The 22,595-nt window shown below is 43.3% G+C and overlaps 2 protein-coding genes across 4 annotated transcripts in view; both read left to right on the top strand.

The window, feature by feature from the left end:
- The window catches only part of foxn2a (forkhead box N2a), a 33,800-nt gene extending 21,135 nt beyond the window's left edge, over window positions 1–12,665 (top strand). For both annotated transcript variants that reach the window (XM_080782582.1, XM_080782583.1), the window contains exons 2-6: window positions 624–1,204; window positions 4,674–4,798; window positions 5,549–5,598; window positions 6,612–6,680; window positions 7,324–12,665. In XM_080782582.1, the coding sequence (XP_080638708.1) occupies window positions 638–1,204; window positions 4,674–4,798; window positions 5,549–5,598; window positions 6,612–6,680; window positions 7,324–7,793 (1,281 nt within the window). In that variant the 5' untranslated portion in view covers window positions 624–637 and the 3' untranslated portion in view covers window positions 7,794–12,665. The remainder of the gene's footprint in view (window positions 1–623; window positions 1,205–4,673; window positions 4,799–5,548; window positions 5,599–6,611; window positions 6,681–7,323) is intronic.
- A 2,777-nt stretch (window positions 12,666–15,442) lies between these two features.
- Window positions 15,443–22,595, top strand: part of ppp1r21 (protein phosphatase 1, regulatory subunit 21) — a 29,973-nt gene continuing 22,820 nt past the window's right edge. The window contains exons 1-6 of one of the 2 annotated variants that reach the window (XM_080782752.1): window positions 15,443–16,127; window positions 18,109–18,177; window positions 19,108–19,224; window positions 19,741–19,842; window positions 21,888–22,052; window positions 22,452–22,510. In XM_080782752.1, the coding sequence (XP_080638878.1) occupies window positions 16,074–16,127; window positions 18,109–18,177; window positions 19,108–19,224; window positions 19,741–19,842; window positions 21,888–22,052; window positions 22,452–22,510 (566 nt within the window). In that variant the 5' untranslated portion in view covers window positions 15,443–16,073. Of the gene's footprint in view, window positions 16,128–18,108; window positions 18,178–19,107; window positions 19,255–19,740; window positions 19,843–21,887; window positions 22,053–22,451; window positions 22,511–22,595 lie in introns of both variants that reach the window. The other variant, XM_080782751.1, reaches the window with a different exon arrangement.

The raw sequence follows: 22,595 nt of genomic DNA, 5'->3' as shown, positions 1-22,595 counted from the left end.
GTTTTAGTCGACTAAATATCAGAAGATTTTAGTCGACTAAATCTACAGTTTAGTCGACTAAAATGTATTTTGGAAGGCCTTGATGCCGTCGTAATGGCTGATTTTACACTTGCTGAAAATAGTCGATCTACAAGCTCACAACGTGTTGCGGCACGACGCCTTGTGAACTTGTAGATCGCCTATTTTCAGCATGCAACCCAGTGTAAAATGACTTGTCTTTTACTTATTCTGGATCTCTAGTCCCTTCCTAACATTTTAGTCGAGTTTATGGCGAAATTGTCAATATATTTAGTGTTATTCATAGCTTAGTTTTCATTTCATTTCCATTTAGTTTCGTCAGTGAAAAAAAGCTAGTCGACGAACATTTTTCGTCATTGGGCACAGAGAGCAGGCAAGCCAGGCATGTGGGACTACACAGGGGGGCCCGCACTCGGGGGAAATCCTTAGCAAAACAAGTTCGGCAGCGTGTGGAAGAGCATGTCATTTGCAACGCGTCACCTCCATTTACCTCTCATTGCCAGACGTGTTTTGAAATGGGTTAACCGTCAATGCTGTTTATTTGATTTCCTCTCCCTCTGTGTTTACATTAACACAGACCCTTGTTCTCTCTCCCCCTTCTACAGACCTCCTTGGTTTAATGGGTCCAATCATTGGGATGTCACCAGACAAGAAAGTGGAAATTCCGGGTATGCAGGAGGAGCGGGCGGGGCTCCGGGGAGGTGTGTGCGGCGCGGGGACCCTGCCCGAGGCCGAGTGCGCGGCGAGCCCACTGGCCACCAGCGTGGACTGCAACGGAGCTTCTGAGGACGAGGAGCTGACCAATCTTAACTGGCTCCACGAGAACCTGCTCCAGAATTTCACGCTAGGAGGACCCGAAGCCCAGCCGAGCGCCAGCCCCCTCTTTGACATCGAGGGGGACACCGGGGCCATTCAGGGCCCATCCTCGTCCTCTTCGTCCTCGTCGCACGGCAGAGGCAGGGAAAGGGACTCCTTGAAGTCCAAACCCCCTTTCTCCTTCTCTCTCCTCATCTACATGGCCATCGAGCAGTCGCCCAGCAAGTCCTTGCCCGTCAAGGAGATCTATGGGTGGATTCTTGAGCACTTCCCCTACTTTTCCAACGCACCCACTGGCTGGAAGAACTCGGTGCGTCACAACCTGTCCCTGAACAAATGCTTCCGCAAGGTGGAACGGAGTTTGGGAAAGGTGAGTTGGCAACGTCTCTAGTATCTTATTTAAACTTATTTAAACCAGAAAAGCATGCTAGTGGCAGTGCTGCTGCATGCATGTATACCCAGTTATTTACTGTATGTACTGTATTTAGGCCAACACAATGTCAGACCTGACTTTTGACTCGGGGGCAGATAATCTCGTCTGTACCATGTACCCAAACAACCTGTGCGTGCATTGAGAATGCACCTAGTATGCTGCTGTTTGAACGGTGGAGCAGAGAGCTGCAGTGCGGCTCACATAACAGTGGTTGGTGCTGTAAAGCAGTCACAGGACCTCTGACTCCGCTGTGATAAGGGTGAATTCCTCTCAAGGTCACAGGCCCTCCTCGGGAGAGAGAGAGAGAGAGAGGAGAGAGAGGAGAGAGAGGAGAGAGAGGAGAGAGAGAGGAGAGAGAGGAGAGAGAGAGAGAGAGAGAGAGAACTGCAAGCACAGCACACTGAGATAGGGCTTTATCTGTCGCAGCACAGTGAGGTATTGCAACTGTTTTAGGCATGGCAGATGAGCAGCCCACAGCTGAAGAAAGTATGCATTCACACCGGGTGAGGGTGGCAAGCATGAACAACTTGCCCTGTCAGAGGAAAACGAGGGCACTTAATGTCTGTCCTGGTGCAGCGGCGTTCTCCGTGATGTCTCGAAGAGAAGGACGACATGGAGAAAAAGATGTCCATCTTGAGTGCTACTTGCTGATGTATAAACAGACAGATCTAGCACACATTTCTAAGCATGTGTGTTTGGAGATGTGTTTAGGTAAATGGTAAATCACATGTAGCAAATGGCATGCATTGAATCAAGTGATTTTTTAGTTACTTTCTAAAGTAGTTTGTAGTATGGGATACACACAGAGTCAGTGGTTCATCGGTTATGCCAGGCCTTGTCGGCCTCACACCAAAAGCCCTTTCAAGCGATTTAACTGTTTGAAGACACTTTTCCAATGTCTGACTCCCATTATCTTTAAATTGTCTTTATATTTCTACTTGCAAAGACTAGAGTTACTAAAAAGCATCTCTGGGGCTTACAGGGTTAAAGAGTAAAGATTTACTGGTAAAATACAAAAAAATGCTTGATTTGTATCTTGCCTCCATGCTCATGTGACGTTTACATTGTCTTGTATCTTGCCTGCATGCTCATGTGACGTTTACATTGTCAACAACTGAACCAGTAGCTGCGCTCTGCGCTCTCCAACACCAAACAGGACAAACCACTGACTGCACACAACAGTAGCAGCTGAGCCTCCATTGTTTTTGTCTTGCATATTTTCCACTGGGAGTATGATGGGAACTAATCTCAAAAGCAACCTTATTGGATTCTTGCAAATGGCGACCCTGCAAGATCTCCTGCCTTTCCAAAATCTTATAGTCTGATTAAAAAAACCTGTTTTATGATGACATGTTGCCTTTAGATGGGAGAGGGTGTTGGTCTTTAGCCCTTTTTAAAAAGTATTTTAAAAGTGTATTGTCGGCATTGAACAACATCACACGCACACATGCACCTCACTACCACAAAGTGCCACCAGTACTAGTGGAAAGTAACAAAGTAAATTTACTTAAGTACTGTACTTAATAAAAATTTTCAGGTATTTGTACTTTCCAATTTCAGATACTTTTACTTGTACTCCACTCCATCTCAGAGGCAAATATTGTACTTTTACTCCACTACATTTATTTTAAAACTTCAGTTACTTTGTAGATTTTGATTATTATTATTAAAAGTTGTTGTTTCACATGTACTCAAATGTTTAAGTCAAAAAATTGGAGTACTTTTTCCACCACTTGAGCAAAAGCTTATCAGTAATGACGGCTGACGCGACGACGTGATTGATTGGTAGAGCCTGCAGTGACGAGGCTGTGCCAGCCAGGGCGAGAGCCGGTTAGCGGTGGTGGTTGTCTGTCGGTGTCGGTCGGGCGGTGTGAGGCCGGTACTTCTAGTGCGGGCGCTCAGAATGCAGGTGCGCCGCATGCAGTGAGCCCTCGCAAGTCTGCCGAGAGAGAGAGAGACACCAGCACCAGGTTTCACATGACACTGCTTTGGTGGTTTCCGTTGCCATGGTGACGTTTCCTCCTTCCTGCCTCTGAGCTGGCTGGTAATCTGAGTCAAGGTTATTCTCCTCCTCCCTCCCTCCCTCCCTCGCTCCCTCCCTCCCTCCCTCCCTCCCTCGCTCCCTCCCTCCCTCCCTCCCTCCCTCCCCAGACTTGGGTAAGAATACACCGCCATGAGATAAGGCGACCATTTGCGCACACTCTCAGGCAAAACTCATTCCTCACATACTGCTGACGTGTGTGTGTGTGTGTGTGTGTGTGTGTGTGTGTGTGTGTGTGTGTGTGTGTGTGTGTGTGTGTTCCTCCTTTTTGCACATTTCTAGCTCTGAAGGAATTTGTGGTAGGCTGCTGGGGTAGGCTCTGTGTGTTGGTCATTTGAGACCTAACCTGTTTGATTATTTTTAGCTTTGAATCGGGAGGGAAGCCTTTTTCACGCCTGAGCGGAAGCCTGGGTGACGACACTTTAGCCTCATTTATAAATTGCATTTCCCTTTTCACCAAATTGTTTTCGGAGCTGAAATTACTCCCATTAAAATGCGGTGGAGTTCGAATAAATGACTGCTAATGTCTATTTGTGTTAATATTGACAGCTGGTCAAAGCCAAATGACGTTGCTAGTTGCTAAATGACGCAAATTTAGCAACTAGAATCCTTGTCAACACCACCCAGCAGCCATATAGCAGTACTTTGTCATATAGAGAGTATAAACAACATACTGCACCCATACCAACCAACATACCTGCATACCGTAGTCACACTGTGTGTGTGTGTGTGTGTGTGTGTGTGTGTGTGTGTGTGTGTGTGTGTGTGTGTGTGTGTGTGTGTGTGTGTGTGTGTGTGTGTGTGTAACTGTGCATCTCACTTTGGCTGACAAATAACAAGGGTAATGATTTTGTGTCACTCACTCTGTTCTTTACAATCTCAGTCCTTCAGAAATTATGCTAGTACACACTATTGTATTGTGTAAATGGGAACTACTACTGACAGACAGTACACACTACAGTACTACACTATACTACTAGTAGAACAATTCGAGTGCGCCATTGTTTTGTTCTTGACTCCTGTTTTGTCAAAGATGTGTCTGGCTTGTCAAAATGAACATTTCAGGCAATTAGGTTTTGTGACATTTACAAGCGTATAGATCAGCTATTTTAGAAAAAGTTTGGAGAAAGATTTCTTTCCTTCAATTCTATGGCCAAAATAGATTACAGACACTGGGTTGAAAGTGGCTACGGTTATTGAATTATCAAGGCTATTTGCGCTTCCCAGCCATGCACCCGATCAAAACCTTTAAAAAAAGATGACAGCATAGCCATAGGCTTCTAATGTCCTGTAATGACAGCATAGCCATAGGCTTCTAATGTTCTGTGTTACCTAACGAGTCCTCCCTCCTTTTTCGTACTGCAGGCCAATGGAAAGGGTTCTCTGTGGTGTGTCGACCCCGAGTACCGACCCAACCTGATCCAAGCTCTTAGGAAGCAGCACTACCCTGCCGCACATGCCTTCTGCACGCCGCCCGCCTCCCCACCCAGGTGAGCACTCACACACACACACACACACACACACACACACACACACACACACACACACACCCCCCCATTTCATTCTAGTAGGGACAAGAGCCCTCACACACAAACACACCCCCATTTCATTATAGTAGGGACGTGAGCCCTCACACACACACACACACACACACCCCCATTTCATTATAGTAGGGACGTGAGCCCTCACACACATCCCCATTCATTCTAGTAGGGATGTGAGCCCTCAAGGCCCATTCATACTCCAGTTTGAGGTGATCACTTATCACCGCTTGGGTGTAGTTTTCTAAAGTTAGAAAACTACAACATTACGTCACTCGCCGCGGTGAATTGCTTATCACCTGACATAAATGTCCCATTTGTACACTCTTGGTGTTGTTTTACAGACCTGTAAGTGTCCACTTGGTTCCAAACTATCAATCATTTTGCCGGGGACCCGTGGAACCCCCTCAAGGACCCCTGGTTGACTCCCGGGCCCCACTCAAAAGTTAAAAAGCAATGAAACTAGATCTACAAGCACACAACACGTTGCGTCACAACGCCATATGAGCTTGTAGATTGGCTAATTTTGAGGGGCGATAGCCTCTTATGTCCAGCTTTTGGTGTATGTGCACAACTTTTGCATCCACAAATATTAAATGCCATTGACAATGAGTGTGAACACAAACATTGTGTAACACACAAGAGAGAGGAGAGAGAGAGGGCCATACTGTAATTGTGTCTTTACGTTTCCCTATGCAGTGCCTCTTCACCTCCTCGCCATCTCTTCCTGCAAGGCTGTTCATTGAAAGGTGAGTGTCCAACATGGCTACCCGTCTCTCTCCAGACCTCCCTACCGGACCCCACGTGAAGGTTCAGTCGGTACTAAATTCCACGGCCCGATCGATCAATACCTGCTATGAAATGATATCCCTTCACTCCAGTTCTGTGTGTGTGTGTGTGTGTGTGTGTGTGTGTGTGTGCGCGCGCTCGCGTTTGTGTGTGCGTGTGTGTGTGTTGTTGTTTTTTACATTGCTTCTGCATATTTCAGTCACAGTGCATTCAAGCATCACTATGCTTTCATCCTCAACAATATTGTGTTGTCATTGTTTTTTTTTTGGGTTGCGTTTTTATTTATTTTTGTATCCATTCAAGTCATAGATGCCTCATGTATTGTAGACCATGATGGTCTCAGACCCCTCTCTCCCTCCTCAGCCTCACGCTTTCGTTACCTTGACGACAGGCACAGAGGTTTAGCCGGTGCTGAGAGCGGAGCACTCAGTCTCAACATAATCATTAATAATTTACAGCCCCTCAAGTGAGTTATGGTGCCTTTGCTTTAGAACTGTAAAGATTGGATACAATGTAAACATGGCACCGGTTGGCCTGAATCCATCCTGCAGTGTAAAAAGATGAGTGGTCCGCAAGCAGCTCTGCTCAATGCACTGTTTTGTTTATTGTAGAAACACTGACATTTTACAGGCCATTGTTAGCCAACACCTGATTGACTGATTGAATATTTTGTTAAATGATCGATTGTTCTTTACAATCAACTGCAATCTATTTCACCCCTATTTTCCCGACACACCAACCTGAGTCACATTGTTCCGGGGACAGATGGAGATAAAGAACCACTCAGTGTTTATTTCGTCGACTAATCCGATGAAACATGTTCGTCGACTACCATTACTAAAACTAAATTAAAATGATTCAAAAGACAATGACTAAAACTAAATCAAAGATTTGCTGTCAAAAACAAAACACTACAGCCCTACCGCTCTGAAACCTCAGGACTGACCATCATGCATGTTCTCTCCTCTTCCAGAGTCTGACATTGACGCAGCCACTGCCATGATGCTCTTAAACTCGGCCCCCGGGCACCACGTCGACCCATGTAAGAGGCCGCACACCCACCACGCACGCCGCCATTGTTTTTAGTTCTGCTCCGCTTGGTTTCTCTCATCACGTGCCAGCTCCACCCACCCATCCATTGCATGATTTATTACTTTTTTTGTGCTGTACATTTATGAGCCGTGGTTCCACCTGTTTACGTTTTTTTATATAACATATTAGCATATTCCTTGACTCATCCTTTTGTCTGTTGTCCCGAGGCGAGTAACAGATTTTCACACGTATAGATTTTCTAAAGGCACTTCAGTGGAAGTATGCGAAGACTTCCATTGCATTCATTAAGCATCCTTTGACTTAAAGCTGCAATCCATAAGTTTTACCCACTCCCACTTCAGAGACCACATTTCTACCGTTCAGTGAAAAGGGAATCCCTGCTTGCCCAGAGGGGATATTACTTCTTGTCAACCAGTAAAGCACCTCCAAACGCTGTAGATGTGCGACATATATATGTATGAACATACACTACATGCAGTTGTTGTTAAATTTAATGAACATTTGATAAATTCAAACAAGTTTGTTTGATTGCAGCTTTTAAACCGTCTCCGTTTAAACCTGCTTTAGTGCTGTGCGTACACTCACCAGAATGTTAACATTGTTCTTGTGGGGGAATCCCTGTTGTTCACCAGGCGATTCCGACAGTCCACTGGACCTGTCCCGCCCCGACACGGTCGTGGTGAGCAGCGATCCCAAGCAAGACCACAACTACAGCAGCGTGGCGCTGCAGCGCTGCTCCTCGCACTCTTCCTCCTCTTCGATGTCCTCCCTGGACGACGGAGGAGGCTGCGGCGGCGACCAGCGCGGGCAGACGCGGCGCGCCGGCAGCGAGGGCTTCCACAGCGACACGGAGGACTCCGACCTCTGGGACGAGAGGGGCGCCGCCCCCCACCACCACCAGCCCACTGCGCGGCGCACGCCGCCCTCCTCCTCCGCCAAGTGGCCCGCGGCGGGCAAGAGGGCGCGACGGGAGGTCAAGCCGGAGTTGGACGAAGAGCTGAAGGAGGCGGCGGGCTCTCTGCTGCACCTGGCCGGCGTCCGCAGCTGTACGGAGGTCTCCAAACGCACAGTCGTCAAGAGCAAAAAACTGAGCAGGAAATGAACGATTTCTCATCGATTTCTCCTCCTGACCCCGTCGGTCCCTACTAGCCTCTGACCCCCCCGATGATGTGTCCTGGTGTGCCTCCTTCTCCTTATCCGAACGCTGATTGGCCATTTTGAGCCTTTTATTTTTTGTTCGTTTGTTTGTTTGTTTTTTGGGAAATCCCCTGTCGAAGAAAACAAATGGCAATAGTTATCGTTCACGCAGGAGAACAAAGCCATATAGAGACTTTTGTAACGCGGGGGTTAACTGTCTGGGCTAAGGAGAAACATCATAATACCTATCCAAAATGACCTGCCCGCTTCCGCTGGACTACATCCAGTCAAGTCATTTTTTTCTCCTAAAAAGACAAAAATGGGAAAAGCTGAAGGTTTTATAACTCAAAGCGTTTGCATGCTTCCTCCTCGAACCTGTATCCTCTTCCAAGTGAATCTATTTATGAAGCAAATGAGTGCATGTTTGTAAGAAACAAATTCTAACCTCCCGGTGTAGTCAGTTCCTCCTCCTTTTTGTGCTGAAGAAAAGAAGAAGAAAAAAAGCCACTGTTTTTGAAAGGCATTCTTGGTCTTTAAAGAGAGATGCAATAATTAATCCACAACCTTAACTGCTCTTTTTAACGTCGTTTAAACGGTGGTATTTTTTTTCTGGGTTGTGTACACTGGTTAAGCCTTGCATTTACATGAATGAATGAAGTAGTATTATGTTCATATCATCAGCTAACCTCATTACATGTGAGTTTTGTCTCTCTTTTCAGGATTTAGCACAGCACGGTAAGGTAATAGCAAAAATCAGCCACTGCCAAATGTAGTATATAAGTTGTCTGTAAGTAGTTTGCTACGATTTGTGAAGCCAAGTCCATTACAGTGCTATAAAGGAAGGCTATACAATGTTTTGCAAACCCACTCAATTTATCAATCCCGCCTAGCCCAGCTTTGATTTGTGTGTGTGATTTGTGTACAAACGTTACAACTCGCCCCCTGTTAATTTTTCCTGCTCACAACCTATGCAAGGTGTAGTGCTTAGTCCAGTCCTTGGCATGGCAGACGTTGACAATGTGCTAACATATGCCACTAATAGATGTATGCGTGCATCATACATGTGGGATTAAGTGCATGTTTACTTGAGCCCAAGTTTAAAATGGCTGGAAAATTGGCATGACGGGAAAGTGTTCTATGTAGTCGGTCTGGCTACCGTTGCTCCAGGTCAAATATTGACCTATTAGTTATCCATACTGCCTCGGTTTAGGGTAACCCCTGATGTAAAGAAACATTTATTCTTTATTCTCAGCATTGCTGCAGCTATACCGTAACAGCCCGCTATGAGACGTATATGAGAGAGACGTCAGTTTGTGTTATGGTTGGATGCTGTGTTGGGAAATTCTTACGGGTCCATTTTACACTCAGAGTTAAATTGACATTGTTGGATTTTTATCTGTGATGTTTCTTTTGGTCCTTTTTTTAATTCAGAGTGGGCTGACATTCAGAAGACTAATGCCTAATTTGTATTTAGTCATAATGACCGGCCATGTAAAAACTCCCATCTAACGCCGTGGCGCACTGCGATGCATTGTGAGCTTATAGATCTGCTGTTTTTTTTGCCATGGGACTCCATTGTACGTCGAAGTATAAACCAGACTTAACATTTCCGTCATGAGGCCAGTAGTTGCCTCATATTTTCCCTGTATGTTCTCCTCGGTTTTATCCCATGCACTTAGCGCTTTTTGATTTGGCCAAAAAGCAAATCCACTGACATTGTATGCATCATTTTGTTGATGCTGGTATGAACGGAGGACTATTTCTGTCGACTGATATTTGAGGGCAAGTTCATTCACTACTTTGGGGACTGGTCTTGTTTCACATGAACTAAGTATAGAGAATCTAGACTGAAGAAGTGGGAGACAATGCAGTCATTGCTAGAGAGAATTGAGCATGCATGTGTGGTGCCAAAGGGAGTGTTCTTGCAGTCAGTGGGTGAAATGTTACAGACTTGTCCAGCGTTTGTGTTGTGCACACGGCTCTGCCCGGCTGACATGGTCTCCGGCTCGCTCTTCCTCCTAGAACAAAATAAGGAAGTGTGTGCTCTCCTTTTGAGCTGTGAAACAGGGAGGTTGTTGTCAGTTGACAGCACGCAGTTCAGTGAGAGGAAGTTGCGAGTGACTTATGGAGGAAAGAGAGACCAGTCTTCTTACAAAAGTTGCATCACACAAAACTTCAAAAGAATCGAGGAATAGGGTGCAGTTGTAGTGAACCTGAAATGCATTTTAAGTTCTATTCCTCTCATATGGAAAAAAAAAACAAATATTTGGCTGAATTGCTTTTGGGCTGAATTGCCTTTGTTGTGTCACAATGACTGTTTAGTGTAGTTTGCATGAACAGTGCCAAACATTTTCCGGTGCCACTGAAATTCAAGGCCAGTTAAGGCCATTGACCATATTCACAAGCCGGCCAAGGCGGCCATACTACACTTAAAGCCATACAATCTGTGAGTTGTCTGTGCATTATGTCAATAACGATGGCAAAAGATTGAATTGAGATTGTTGCAACAGGGTTGAAATGTCTCAGGGAGACCACCTCCAACCACTACCCAGATGTGTAAATTATAATGCATTAACATGCTCTACCACAGGGGTGAGCAACTTTGGAACTGGAGAGGGCCACTCTAGTTACACACTCACACCAGAGGGCCACATTTCATATACTGTTGTAGCAAAAATAGCAGATCTACAAGCTCAAAACGCGTTGCGGTGCGGCGCGTTTTGAGCGTGTAGATCTGCTATTTATTCTTTAATAATTAGTTGCTATTTTTGAATTGGAATCCTGAAAAGTTTTTATTTTTACAATACCATTTTAATACTAAGCTACTAATATAGACGCAGGTCATGTTTGCATGTTTGGAATTGTAACGGCTGAAAACAATACTATATCAGTATTCCGATAAAAACCTGCGGGCTGCATTAAGTGAAGGTGAGGGCCGCATGTGGCCCCGGGCCGCCATTTGCCCATTTATGCTCTACCATACAGAAGATTGGTTCAAATAACCTTTTATGTATTCAAATAAGTCCCTGATCATATAGCTTAAAGTCATACAATAATACACTGTGTGTGTGTGTGTGTGTGTGTGTGTGTGTGTGTGTGTGTGTGTGTGAGAGAATATGGTCCGTGGTCACCCTGTTGTCCTGCTGCCAGAGTTTAGCTATATGTGACTGACGGTAGCATTGCCCCAGTTTGCAGAATCACTCACAAGAGAAATCTGACCACCAGTACAGTGACGAATCAAACCTTTGGTTTACTTCTTTTTTGTTGTTGTTGTTGCTTTAGACTGGGAAACTGTTTAGAAGTAAGACTCAGTTCTTTAAAAAATGACAATGTGCATACACTGGTCTTGTTTAGCTGTGAAAAGAAAGAACAAATTGTTGTTCATTTAATCATAAAGCTATTTATGATATTAATTTATGGGTTTATTGAAATATTATTATTTCGTACAATTGTAATTTGAAAGGAGTGACTTCTGCTATAGGTGCATTTCTTTTCTCCCTTTGAATTCATCTTGATAAATAAGAATATTGTTTTCTTTTTCCTTTACTTTATTCACTGCAATACAACTATTTCTTTAATATTATTTTATAGCAACACAATACACTTATATTGCCAATGTACATGGTCTATGAGCAGATGTTTAACTGCCACTCTGCCAGGCATCCTCATGTTTTGTCCTTTTTTTGTGAGATTGGTTAGAAACCCACTGATTAACATTATTGATCCTGAAACCTTTTAAGTTGCCAAAAAGGATGTACAGAAAGAGCAGGGGTAGACTTTTCAGATGGACAGACATTCCCCATGTTGGATTTCTTGAATGGAGAACTTTAATTTAATAATTTTAAAACCTTTATTTGATATATGGTTTATCTTATTTTAATTATTTTAATTATTTTTGTTTGACAAAAAAAAATAAACCTAATCACAAGCTAAATTTGTTGGTAATGCTTCCACATATATGGATAATTTAATTGCCATCATCAAAATAATTAACACTCACTGCCATTGATAACTCATGCTTCCAAGTATTGTTTTGTGGTGTTTGAATAGCCATTTTGAACACCTCAAAACCATAAAAGACTTAACGTATTCCCCCAGGCTGCTGCTGTATAGTTTGTCAAACTTAAGTCTGAGTGTAAGGGAGGGCTGGTGAGGAATTCTAGTGCTTGTTCCTTCTGTAGCACTTGCAAGAGAAATACTCTGTTGGTGTCAAAGTTTTCTACTTAGTTGTACGATGGTCGATGCAATGCCTTGTGAGCTTGTAGATCGGCTGTTTCTGCGGTGTGACAAAGTTGTACGACAGAGTGTAACTTGGGCATGATTCTGACTGAGTGAATGTTAGAAGAGCTACCTAATAGTTAATGGTGTCCCTGGACTTGTGCAACCTGAAAACTGCATATGACTGCTTCATTGCTTGACAGCTGTTATTGGAATACTAAGTAATTTTTATTTTTCAAAATTGTTTTGCAATCATTATGGTAATGATGAGCATTTTTGTTGCATTTGACTAAAGCTGCCAACCCAGTATCTGTTTGTGTCAGTTTGTCTGTCCTGTCTGTTAGACAGACATACCTTTTTGGTTTTTGTATGCTAACCTCTGTTGATAAAATGTTTATAAAATTTATTTTCGCCAAAGATATGCAATTGCATTATATATGGTATTACAAAAATAATAAAACGTTCTGGTTTTATCACAGTGGGTATATGGGTTATTTTGTACTGGATTCCAGTGTTTTAGCATAGGCATATTATCAGCAAATAGCCTATGCTAAAAAAACTGTTGTCTAATTAATACTTTCATGATACTTTTTGTGTGTGTGTGTGCAAATTTCTTGATCAACATTGCCACCTGCTGTGTAGGTGACACTATTAAAATTATAACCACGTAAAATAGTCCCAACTACTTTATCTACTGGTCGCTCTGTGTTTACATAGTAGGCCTGGCCTAGTAGTGTTGCAGTTTCCAAATATTTCTTTTAGCCTGCACAAGCCCTTCACAATGCTGTGTTTGCTCTACTGCCCCTTCCATTTCATTTTCATGTCTTTTTGAGCATGTCAACACCTTGAGCAAGTAAGTTGCCAGCAGAAGGTCCTAGACCATCACGTTAGTTTTGATTTCCAAGGCCATGTGCCTTTGATGGATGCATCATCAGATGTCCTAACGACACTTCTCTGTAAGTTAATTAGTCATGGCGGACCGCAGGATTGAACACAGCGTGACCCCGAACAAGGGCTTGTCTGACTAGCCCCACTGCCCCAGGCTCATTGGCACGGCTTCTATTGTTCAGTGTGTATGTGTGTGTGTGTTGGACGGGGGGCTTCTCCCTACCGACTGCCTCAATTCAGCTAGAACACTGTTTCTCAATGTCTGACCCGGGGTCCACAAGGGGTCCATAATATGGACCCTCAGATCTGCAATTCAAGAGTGTACAAATGGATATATTTTTTTCTCCACATCTGTGAACGCCAATAAAATAAAGTGCTCAGTGTTGATTAACTCTGAGTGTGCACAAATGGAACCAAATGGACCCTCACGGGCCCCCGGCCCTGACGTTGAGGACCAGGGAGCTGCTGGAAATCAGAGCAGCACTATACCTCCCCCCCTCTTCCCACATGGCCCTAGCAACCACGCCACGCCGACAGTTGCCAGGCAACCAGACAATACCGGAGCCACTGCTGCGGGCTTTCAGTCTGAGTGAATGTGAGTGAGAGTTTATGTTTTGCCCGTATCCCTTTTCAAGATCAAGAATAACATATCAACAACAGAGCAAAGGGTTTTTATTCATTGTCAAAAGAGAAGTCAACAAGCCTTGTCCACTGGGAACGTATTGACAATTGACTGCTGGTAGAATAGCCCTATATTTAACCTATCCCAATTGTGAGACATGACGACTGTTGTTGTTGGGAAGGCTGCAAATAATTATTATGAATGAAGTGTAATGAGTCATGTATGTATTTGGTTATAGGCTATAGTGCAGCGGTTCACAAACTGCTCTAGTTCCCAAACAGGATTTGGTTTTTTGGGGGGATCCCCCAAAGGATCACTAGGGGGTCCCTGAACCCCACAAGGGCTAGTGGATGTCATGAGTAACATTTCATTGAACTGTGAAACAAGACCACTGATATGATAATTATCTTGTTGGAAAACACCAATTCTATCCTACAACAGGGTACACTGACCCACTTCTGGTTTAGATCTCACACACCTTATGGGCATATCCATTACCACAATAATAATAATAATAATGAACTTTATCTAGCACTTTCCAAAACAAGGTTACAAAGTGCTTTGAATAGAACATGATCAAATCAAACAACAGCACACAAGCAGCAAGACAAGGAAAGTAAACAGGTCAACAATGGAAAGATGCAAAAGGTTTCTATTATCACAGATAAAACTGGGACTACATGGGATTATCCTGGAATCAAAACATTCAGCTGTGAATTAACATGCAGCTGACCTCACAATGGTAGGATTATTTATTTACCAGTTTGAAGCAGCACATCATGCATGTTACACTCATAGTCTCATGTTTTCTCCTCCACTTGTATTATTATTATTATTATTATTATTTATTGTATTATTTACTACTGTCATTAAAGCTGCACTTTATCACAAATCCAAGGTAGAAATATACAGAGTCTCTGTATATTTCTTCCTTGGATTTGAACCTGGTTTCCTACGCAAGTGCTGACATTTTTACCAAATGTGTAAATTGAATCTTGACCATCAGGTCAAAATTCGTGTCAGATCCTGTGTCTAGGTGAGTCTGAGACATGACCTTTGACAAAATCTAGTCTCAATAGAAGAGCAGGGAGACAACATATAACCACCCCAATTGTATTTAAGTTACATTTTATTTAACATACTGTCCATACTTGGACATCTGATTACATTGTATTATTCATTAAAAAAAAGTTTTACACTTTGGGCTGTAAAGCAGTATGTATTCTGAATTTTTCACAGAGTAATGTGTAAACCGAAACCAGCAGTGGTTCTCAAAATGGGGTCGTTGAGGGCCGTTCCAGGGGGTCCGGGGTGAAAATCTGATCCATATTACCATCTGCTATTTTCTTGAAATTGTTTGAAAACACCACAAATCTTGTATGGGGCTTCCAAACTATTTTCACATGGGTGTCCGTAAGAAAGATATAATAAGGGGTCCTTGAGGGAGTTCTTCCCCACATAAATGATAGTTTGCAACCAAATGGACCGTTATGGGTCTGTAACTCTGAGTGTACGCTCTCAGAGTTAAATTAACATTGATTTTACAATATAAATTGGGGTCTCAGACATAGAAATGCCATTAAATGGGGGTCTGTAGCCTATTAATTCATGTGGGTCCTTGAAATTAAACGGGTTGAGAATCAGCCGTAAAAATCTTCTCTTATGGGGGTCCCTGGCATATCTCAAATGGGGGTCCGCGGGCTAATTTAGTGTCAATTTGGTGGTCCTTTACCTTACACGAAAAAGTTTGGGAACAACTGAAATAAACTGCCCAAAAATAGACTTTATGTCTTGCTAGACATCCAAACGCTAGAGGGCAGCGGTGGTTTGTTAACGGTTTCATTCATGGACCTTTGAACTGTTCTCGCTGGTCCGTCCGATCATGACAGAAAAATGAAAGTAATGAGTGTCGAGTTGAACGAGAGCAGAGCTGTCAACTGCTATTACTGATTCTCAACTGTATTGACACATCACTATAGTCATCATTGCATCTCCCAGGACGTGCTGGCAACGTCAGGTCGCTGAAATTGAACGAGTTTTCCGGTGACAACACTGTTCGCATTTTGTTGTTGTTGTTGTGGATCTTATTAAGCTAGTAGTCAGTCAGTCAGCAGGTTAGCCAGCCAGCTAGCTTGCTAGCATATCCGACTTCTTTTCCTCCAGATGAAATCAGATGATCCCCAGCAGCAGCAGCAGCCCAGAGCCAATCGTTCCTCCTCCGTCCCTGCTGCTGTGTCACAAACAACAATGCATCCGGCGTCAGTCACCCCGTCTGGGGACAGACTCTAGTTGTTAATCTAACCTAATGCAGGGGAATTCATAGCAAGTTGACGACTATATAGCCTCATCCAAGCAGCCATCACCACCGGCCGGGGTCCAGTCCAGGACGGACAGGTAGAGGCTGTGTGTAAAGCAGCTGTCAGAAGGCGGCGAGGAGCAACTGGCTGCTGGTGAGAGCCGTTGGTTGTACGGTAGCCCAATTAGCCAGTATCTGTGTCCAGTAGCCACGGTTCCACGATGGCTGCAGACCTGCAAGCAAAATACACCAAGTTGGCACAGGAGTATTCCAAGGTAAATGACCGCCACACCACGCTACGTTCAATATCGATTGGCTAAAATCGCACACGCGCGCGCTCGTATCGCAAAGTTTTGTGGGCATTGCATTGACTTAGATTAATTCCATATCCCCTGACACCAGCCTTGTATATATAACTTGGGTAAAATCTTCTAATTTGGGGACATCCATTTGATTTTGTCCCCATTTTTGACATGCCAGGCCCATAACATAACCCAACATTTTTCCTCCCCAAAATGTGGCTTAATGGTGGCATTGGCATGATCTGTCAGATATAGACAAGCTGTCATTGTTGATTGTTGTAATTTGATTTGTGCTGCAATACTCTTAGTGGATAAATGGAAATTAGGTGCAAAATAAATATTTCATTAATCATTAACACATGACCTGACTTTATAGTGTTTGAGATCAAAAGTCCCACTGCATGTCCCTGCTGAATCAGCATTGAATGTCAACCTAGTGAAACACCTGTAACCTCGTTAGTGGTTGCAGATTCAGAACAGGAAAAAGGTGTAGTGTCACTCTCACGTTGTTACTGTACTGGGCTGGGCACACAGTCGAAATTGTGCACAATCATTTTTGTGCGAGATTTTGATGGCGTGCATACTTAGTTTAGACTAGTCATTGGTTAGACATGGGTTAAGGTTAGGTTTAGGTGTGCTGCCCCGTGGGAGGTTAGTTTTAGGATGAGGGTTTGAGATAGGTTGTAGTTGTAGGATGGACTAATGACTGGTCTAATAACCAATGACTAGTCTAAACCAAAAACTGTCTAAACTAAGTACTGCATTTTGATTGATTGAATACTTTATTGTGTTACTGTAAAAAAATGTAAACAGCAGGTGGTACAGTAAGACATTAATCAGGACCCCAATGGAAACAAGCCATGGAGCTTTCTTGGGTTTCATCCTTTTTGCATCCTTTTGTATGGAACTGCACTTATGTGTTATCTATCTATCAATCAATCAATCAATCAATCAATTAATGTTAAAACGATCACACAAACTGGGAACTTGTTTCCATTGCGGTCCTATGTATTTAGTTCATCACCAGATAAAAAGATCATCGCTATTATTATATTATTACCGATATATTCTCTTATTTTGCTTCTGGCATGTGGGGAAAACGTTGTACAGCGGTGTCATTTTGAGTGTACTACTAGTACTACTACACATGGTTCCTGTACCCTTTGTCACGGTCAGCTGACAACACGTGTGCTGCTGTTTCCTGTCCATCTAGGGCTATAATAAATCTCCCTCCTGTTAGCTGTGCACTAGTCCATATCCTGCCTCAAGAAGTGCTGACTCTGTATTCTTTTTACTCATGATTCTGCAACAATTCAGTGTAACGCCTACTAAACATGTAGTTGTACAGGAGGAGATGACTTGTGAAAGCCATGAAAAAACCCTTCCCGGAATGAATAGAGATGACATTTTACTTGATTTTCTTCACTTGAACCATTCAGGACGGGCACCCCTTTTGGTGTTTTAAGCATTATGTTATACTTTAGCAAATGAAAAATCGTAGAAATGTGGTACAAAATCTTTGCATTTATATTCTTTCAGAGGGAATGTTTTGAACTCAAATCTTTGCTTCGGGGGGGGGGGGGGTGTCCCTGGAACAACATATCGGCGGCCAATTACATATATTTTTGGGGGTCCTTGACATGAAACAGGTTGAGTACCACTGACATAGAAACATAGGTTTTTTAGAAAACTGTCAGGATTTAGAAGGCATTTGTAAAGTGGTCCTCAGGTCTACAGTGAATTGGTTAAGTTGGTAGGTTGTTCAAGAAAGCCTTTCCTTTCTATTGCTATTTCAAACAGGAGCTTTATGGGCTTTACATAAAGCTCATTATTGTTATTAATTAATTAGGCTGGCCATAAGCCAGTTAATAGACATGTTGGCGGTGTGCTCCAAAGCTATTGGCTGTTGTATACAGTATGTCTCTCTACATGTTCTGTCTGTCGTTCTGCACAGCTTCGTGCCCAGAATCAGGTCCTGAAGAAGGGAGTGGTGGATGAACAGGCCAACTCCGCCTCACTCAAGGTACATCTTTATGAACCACTTTTTCAACAATATATAATATAACAAACATCGCATGGATGCACCTGGGACGTATCCTCAGTGATGTGTCCTAAGGTCATCAGGGTTTCGGGTCTCGCAACATCATACCCCTCACTCAGGTGACCCAGACGGGGTGATCAAGTCCCGGCTTACGTCCCAGTAGCTACATCGATCAGTCCTATTAGGGAAAGACCAGGGCCACGCAATCCGTAGCTCCGGAACTACTCTGCCGGGACTGGAAGGTACTGTATGCGGGGGGATCGCATCCATCTGGTGCGTGGAAGGACTAGGCTCTGTGGGTTGACTCCTGTCCGGGCCCCTCCTACTGAATGGTCCTCCAAAAGGCCTCACCGTGGGTTTACAATACAGCTGTGCTTTAACCTTAACCTATTATTAAGACCGGCAGCACTGTTTAATCAAATGTATTTGTGCGTGTTATAAGTATCTTTTGTTGAATTACTCATGAAAACGTTGTAAAAGTCAACAGTATGTACTGTATATGCATAAAATAAGCAAGCAGCATGCTAGCAAACAAACAATACACTAGTTTTTTCTTTCAATCATTTTATTAAATGCTCCGGTATTTAGATATAGGCAAGCTCATAGCGTGGCTATGGGGGTCGCCAGATGGGGCTCGGTGGCCGAATACAGATATATTTGCGGGTCGTTGACATTAAATAGTTTGAGAAGCATTGACATACAGTAGAAACATAAGGTTTCTATGACATTTGTAGAATCTGGTCTCAGGTCTTAATGGGTTTTAACCCATTAAGACCTGAGCTTTCATGAATGAATAAAAATACATACATGCATACATACAATAAAAAGATAAAAACATAGATTTGAGTTGGCTTAGACGGGTACAGTACATTAGCCCTGATAATGTGTGTTGTTGCATGCTGTTCACCTCAGGACCAGCTGAAACAGAGGGATCAGAGCCTAAGGAAGGTGGAGCAAGAGATGGACAGCCTGAGCTTCAGGAACCAGCAGCTAGCCAAGAGAGTGGAGCTCCTGCAGGAGGAGCTCGCTGTGAGTGAAGCCAAGGGTAAAAAGGGCAAGGTAGGCTCAAGGAACGGCTACACCAGTGGAAAGACAGCTTGAACCTCTTGTCTCACGCTAAAACATTTATTAAGACAGTGGTATCGTAATGTGAGTGTCAGGTATAACTTGACGAAGATACCATTTGGGGTTGATACCTGCTAGTCACTGTTGTTGTAGCATCAGATGAGACTTGCGAGCTGTCTTTGTTATTACCACCTCTGACGGAGTTACGAGAAGGTTATATTTTTGCCCCATTCTGTTTGTTTGCAAAGACATGAAGATCAAAGGGTCATAATCAGTCATATCTCAGGAAAGGAGAGTTTGAATGATACATTTTGATATTTGTACAATATTATATTCCTTGTGCAAAGTTAGATAACATTGGGTGCACTCTGTCTGGTTTGGCTACCTGTGGTTCACACAGTTTGGCACAAATTAATCCCAAGAGATCTTCTCATTACTCTGCAGTAATAGTATGCACCATGTTTTCTGTCTCGCCTCCAGAATAAAGGAGAGTCCCCGTCACAGCAAGGCCTGCACACCCAAAATGTATTCGATGAAGACCTGCAGAAAAAGATCCAGGAGAATGAGAGGCTGCACATCCAGGTTAGCAGCAGCTATCCGTTAACCAAAAATAGTAGTATTAGTTTTTGTTGAACCAATCTTTTCCTATGACATAGGAATAGGAATGCCGAGTTTCCAGTGCAAATTCTTCCCGTAATACCAATTATGCCATTATGGCCATTAGCTCACTGCATGCAGAGCTAATGGAGGAGGAGTGTATCTGCTTTCAACACACACACACACACACACACACACACACACACACACACACACACACACACACACACACACACAGAGTGTATCTCTGCACACTGGATGCAGACTGGCGAAGCTGACACTGTGTTATCTATCTCAAATCAATTATTTTCCGCGACCGGCTCACATTTTTCACAGGCAATTTTCGGTTAGGGGTAACGCTGTGTATTGATCACACGCCTGGTCAAGGGGGATTCCCTCTTGGCCTAGCAATAGAGGTTTGATGGTCGAATCCCAGGTGTCTTTACAGAGAATAGTGGTATGTGCATGTAAATCTGTTCTCTTTTTCTCTGTTTGCTTTGTTTTTTATCTTTGATGCTGTGTGAAGCACCTTGTAACTCTGTTTTAAAACGCACAGAGCCATATTGTTAAGTTCATTAAAAGAAAATATGATGGTACTGTATGGACATTGTAGAGACATTTACACCGGTAACCACTAGTCTCATGTATATTTACATTAATTATTTGTATTTCCATTTCTGCTAAGCATCAGGCTATATATTCTTAGATGATTTCTATTTATACTAGGATACATTTCCGCGACTGTAAAGACGAATTGGAAGTGGGGAGGGGTCTCCACTTCCGCTTTACCTCTTACTCATGATCCGAGCTCCAAGCATTTGAAAATTGCGAGAGGCAACAGTGTGGCCATGTGAGACAAGGTAACCACTGGCAATATAGGGTCTACTGCAAGAAGTCTAGTGCAGCTTGCCTGGCTTGGCCATACAGCGATCACACTAGCAGCGACAAAGCGACAGGCTGCTAGCCATCTTTAAATGAGAGACGGCGACATGAAGATAAAAACTGATGTCCAACACTTTGTTGTCACTGTGTGGTGAGCTACAAAAGCTACAACATAGTTGAGGTGGCTTAAACATTTTTCAGTGCTCCAGTGACGCAATGAAACGTCAATCACAGTTTTGTTTCACCATTACCACTGTCCTTCTCTACACAGTTCCTTTTGTCAAATCTATTCTTTTGAACCAAAGCCTTATATTTTCCTTCATAATAATAACAATGTTCTCACTCGTAACGCTACACAGACGCACACTCGACAAGCGTGTTGAGCAGCACATCAACGGCGGCTCTGCCACGGTGTAGCTGACTTACTACTTTCTGGAGCTTTCGCTCATAGATTAAAGTTCTCAGTCGCCACGACTGATTTCAATCATTTGTCAGCATGTCAGCATGACTTCTATAGAAGTGTGTCCTGCACCAAAAATAGCCAAATTATTTTTGGTTTATTAGTTATTTAATTCTTCCGGAAAATCTCAGATATTTCATAACCGCAATCGTTAACGCCTCAATCTGCCATTTCGTCAACTGTTTAGCTGTATGGCCAAAAAACATAATTTTACATATTTCGTGCTGTTTCTACAAATTACATATTAGGACTTCCGACTTGGCCTACTAGCAACATTTTTTCAGTTGTGTGATTTCTGCTTTCTGCTTTCTGCTTTAATCCACGTTCACATACATAGGGGTGGGCGATATGGTGATAAATGTTGTACCGTAATAAATGTCGTATAATTTTACCATATTCAGAGATATCGTATATATATCGTGATACATTGAATGCACATTCTATGATTTGCAGTAAATGTGTGAGTGTGTTTGCATTAATGTGTTTCCTGGCGGGGTGCACAGTACACGCTTATCCTACACACCAATAGTCAAACATGCGCAATTAACCCGTTGCTGCCATGCGTTGCTCCGACATGCGTTTTTTTTTTATATATTTTTTTTATTAGATGCGGTTAGGGATAGGGTTTTGTACTGTTAGTATGTCGGAACTTATGCATGTACCCTTCCTGGCATGTGTACCGGTCCAGTTCTACGAGGCTGGTGAGCAGCACAGGAGGCAGGAGACGGAGCTGAAGACTCGCCTAGAGCAGGTGGAGAGAGACTCTGAGCAGCACCAGGCCGTGGTGGACGGACTCACGGCCAAGTACATGGAAACCATTGAGAGGGTGCAGGGCGATAAGGCCCGCCTAGAGGTGAGGTCCGCAGTGGTGGAAAGTAACTAAGCACATTTACTTAAGTACTGGACTACTCCACACTACATCCTCAGAGGCAAATATTGTACTTTTACTCCACTACATTTATTTGAAAACTTTAGTTGCTAGTTACTTTGTAGATTTTGATAATTATTAACCACTTCTGCCCTATATTATACCTTTCGGGCCATTTGAAAATAGCCGATCTACAAGCTAACAATGCATCGCAATGCCGAAATAGCTGATCCACAAGCTTACAATCTGTCGCATGGCGATGCGTTGTGAGCTTGTAGATTGGCTGTTTTCAGCATGCAACACCGTCACGCAACTAAGTATACGTTGAGTATTATTCATACTCCGTAGTGTGTGACTGTGTGTGTATGTTGTGTCCTCTCGAAGGTGAAAACCCAGACTCTGGAGAGGGAATCTAAAGAGTGCAGAATGCGAACAGAAGAGTGGTGAGTGCTTCCTCCATTTTCTCGCTCTGGTGGTTGAAAAATAATTGAGTCCATCCACACATGCTATATTGTTACCGTGAGCCAT

This window comes from Protomyctophum bolini (genome assembly GCF_963924005.1).
Source record: "Protomyctophum bolini genome assembly, chromosome: 14".
Lineage (NCBI taxonomy): Eukaryota > Metazoa > Chordata > Actinopteri > Myctophiformes > Myctophidae > Protomyctophum > Protomyctophum bolini.
The sequence above is the reverse complement of the archived record's forward strand: the minus strand, read 5'-3'. Positions and strand labels throughout refer to the sequence as shown.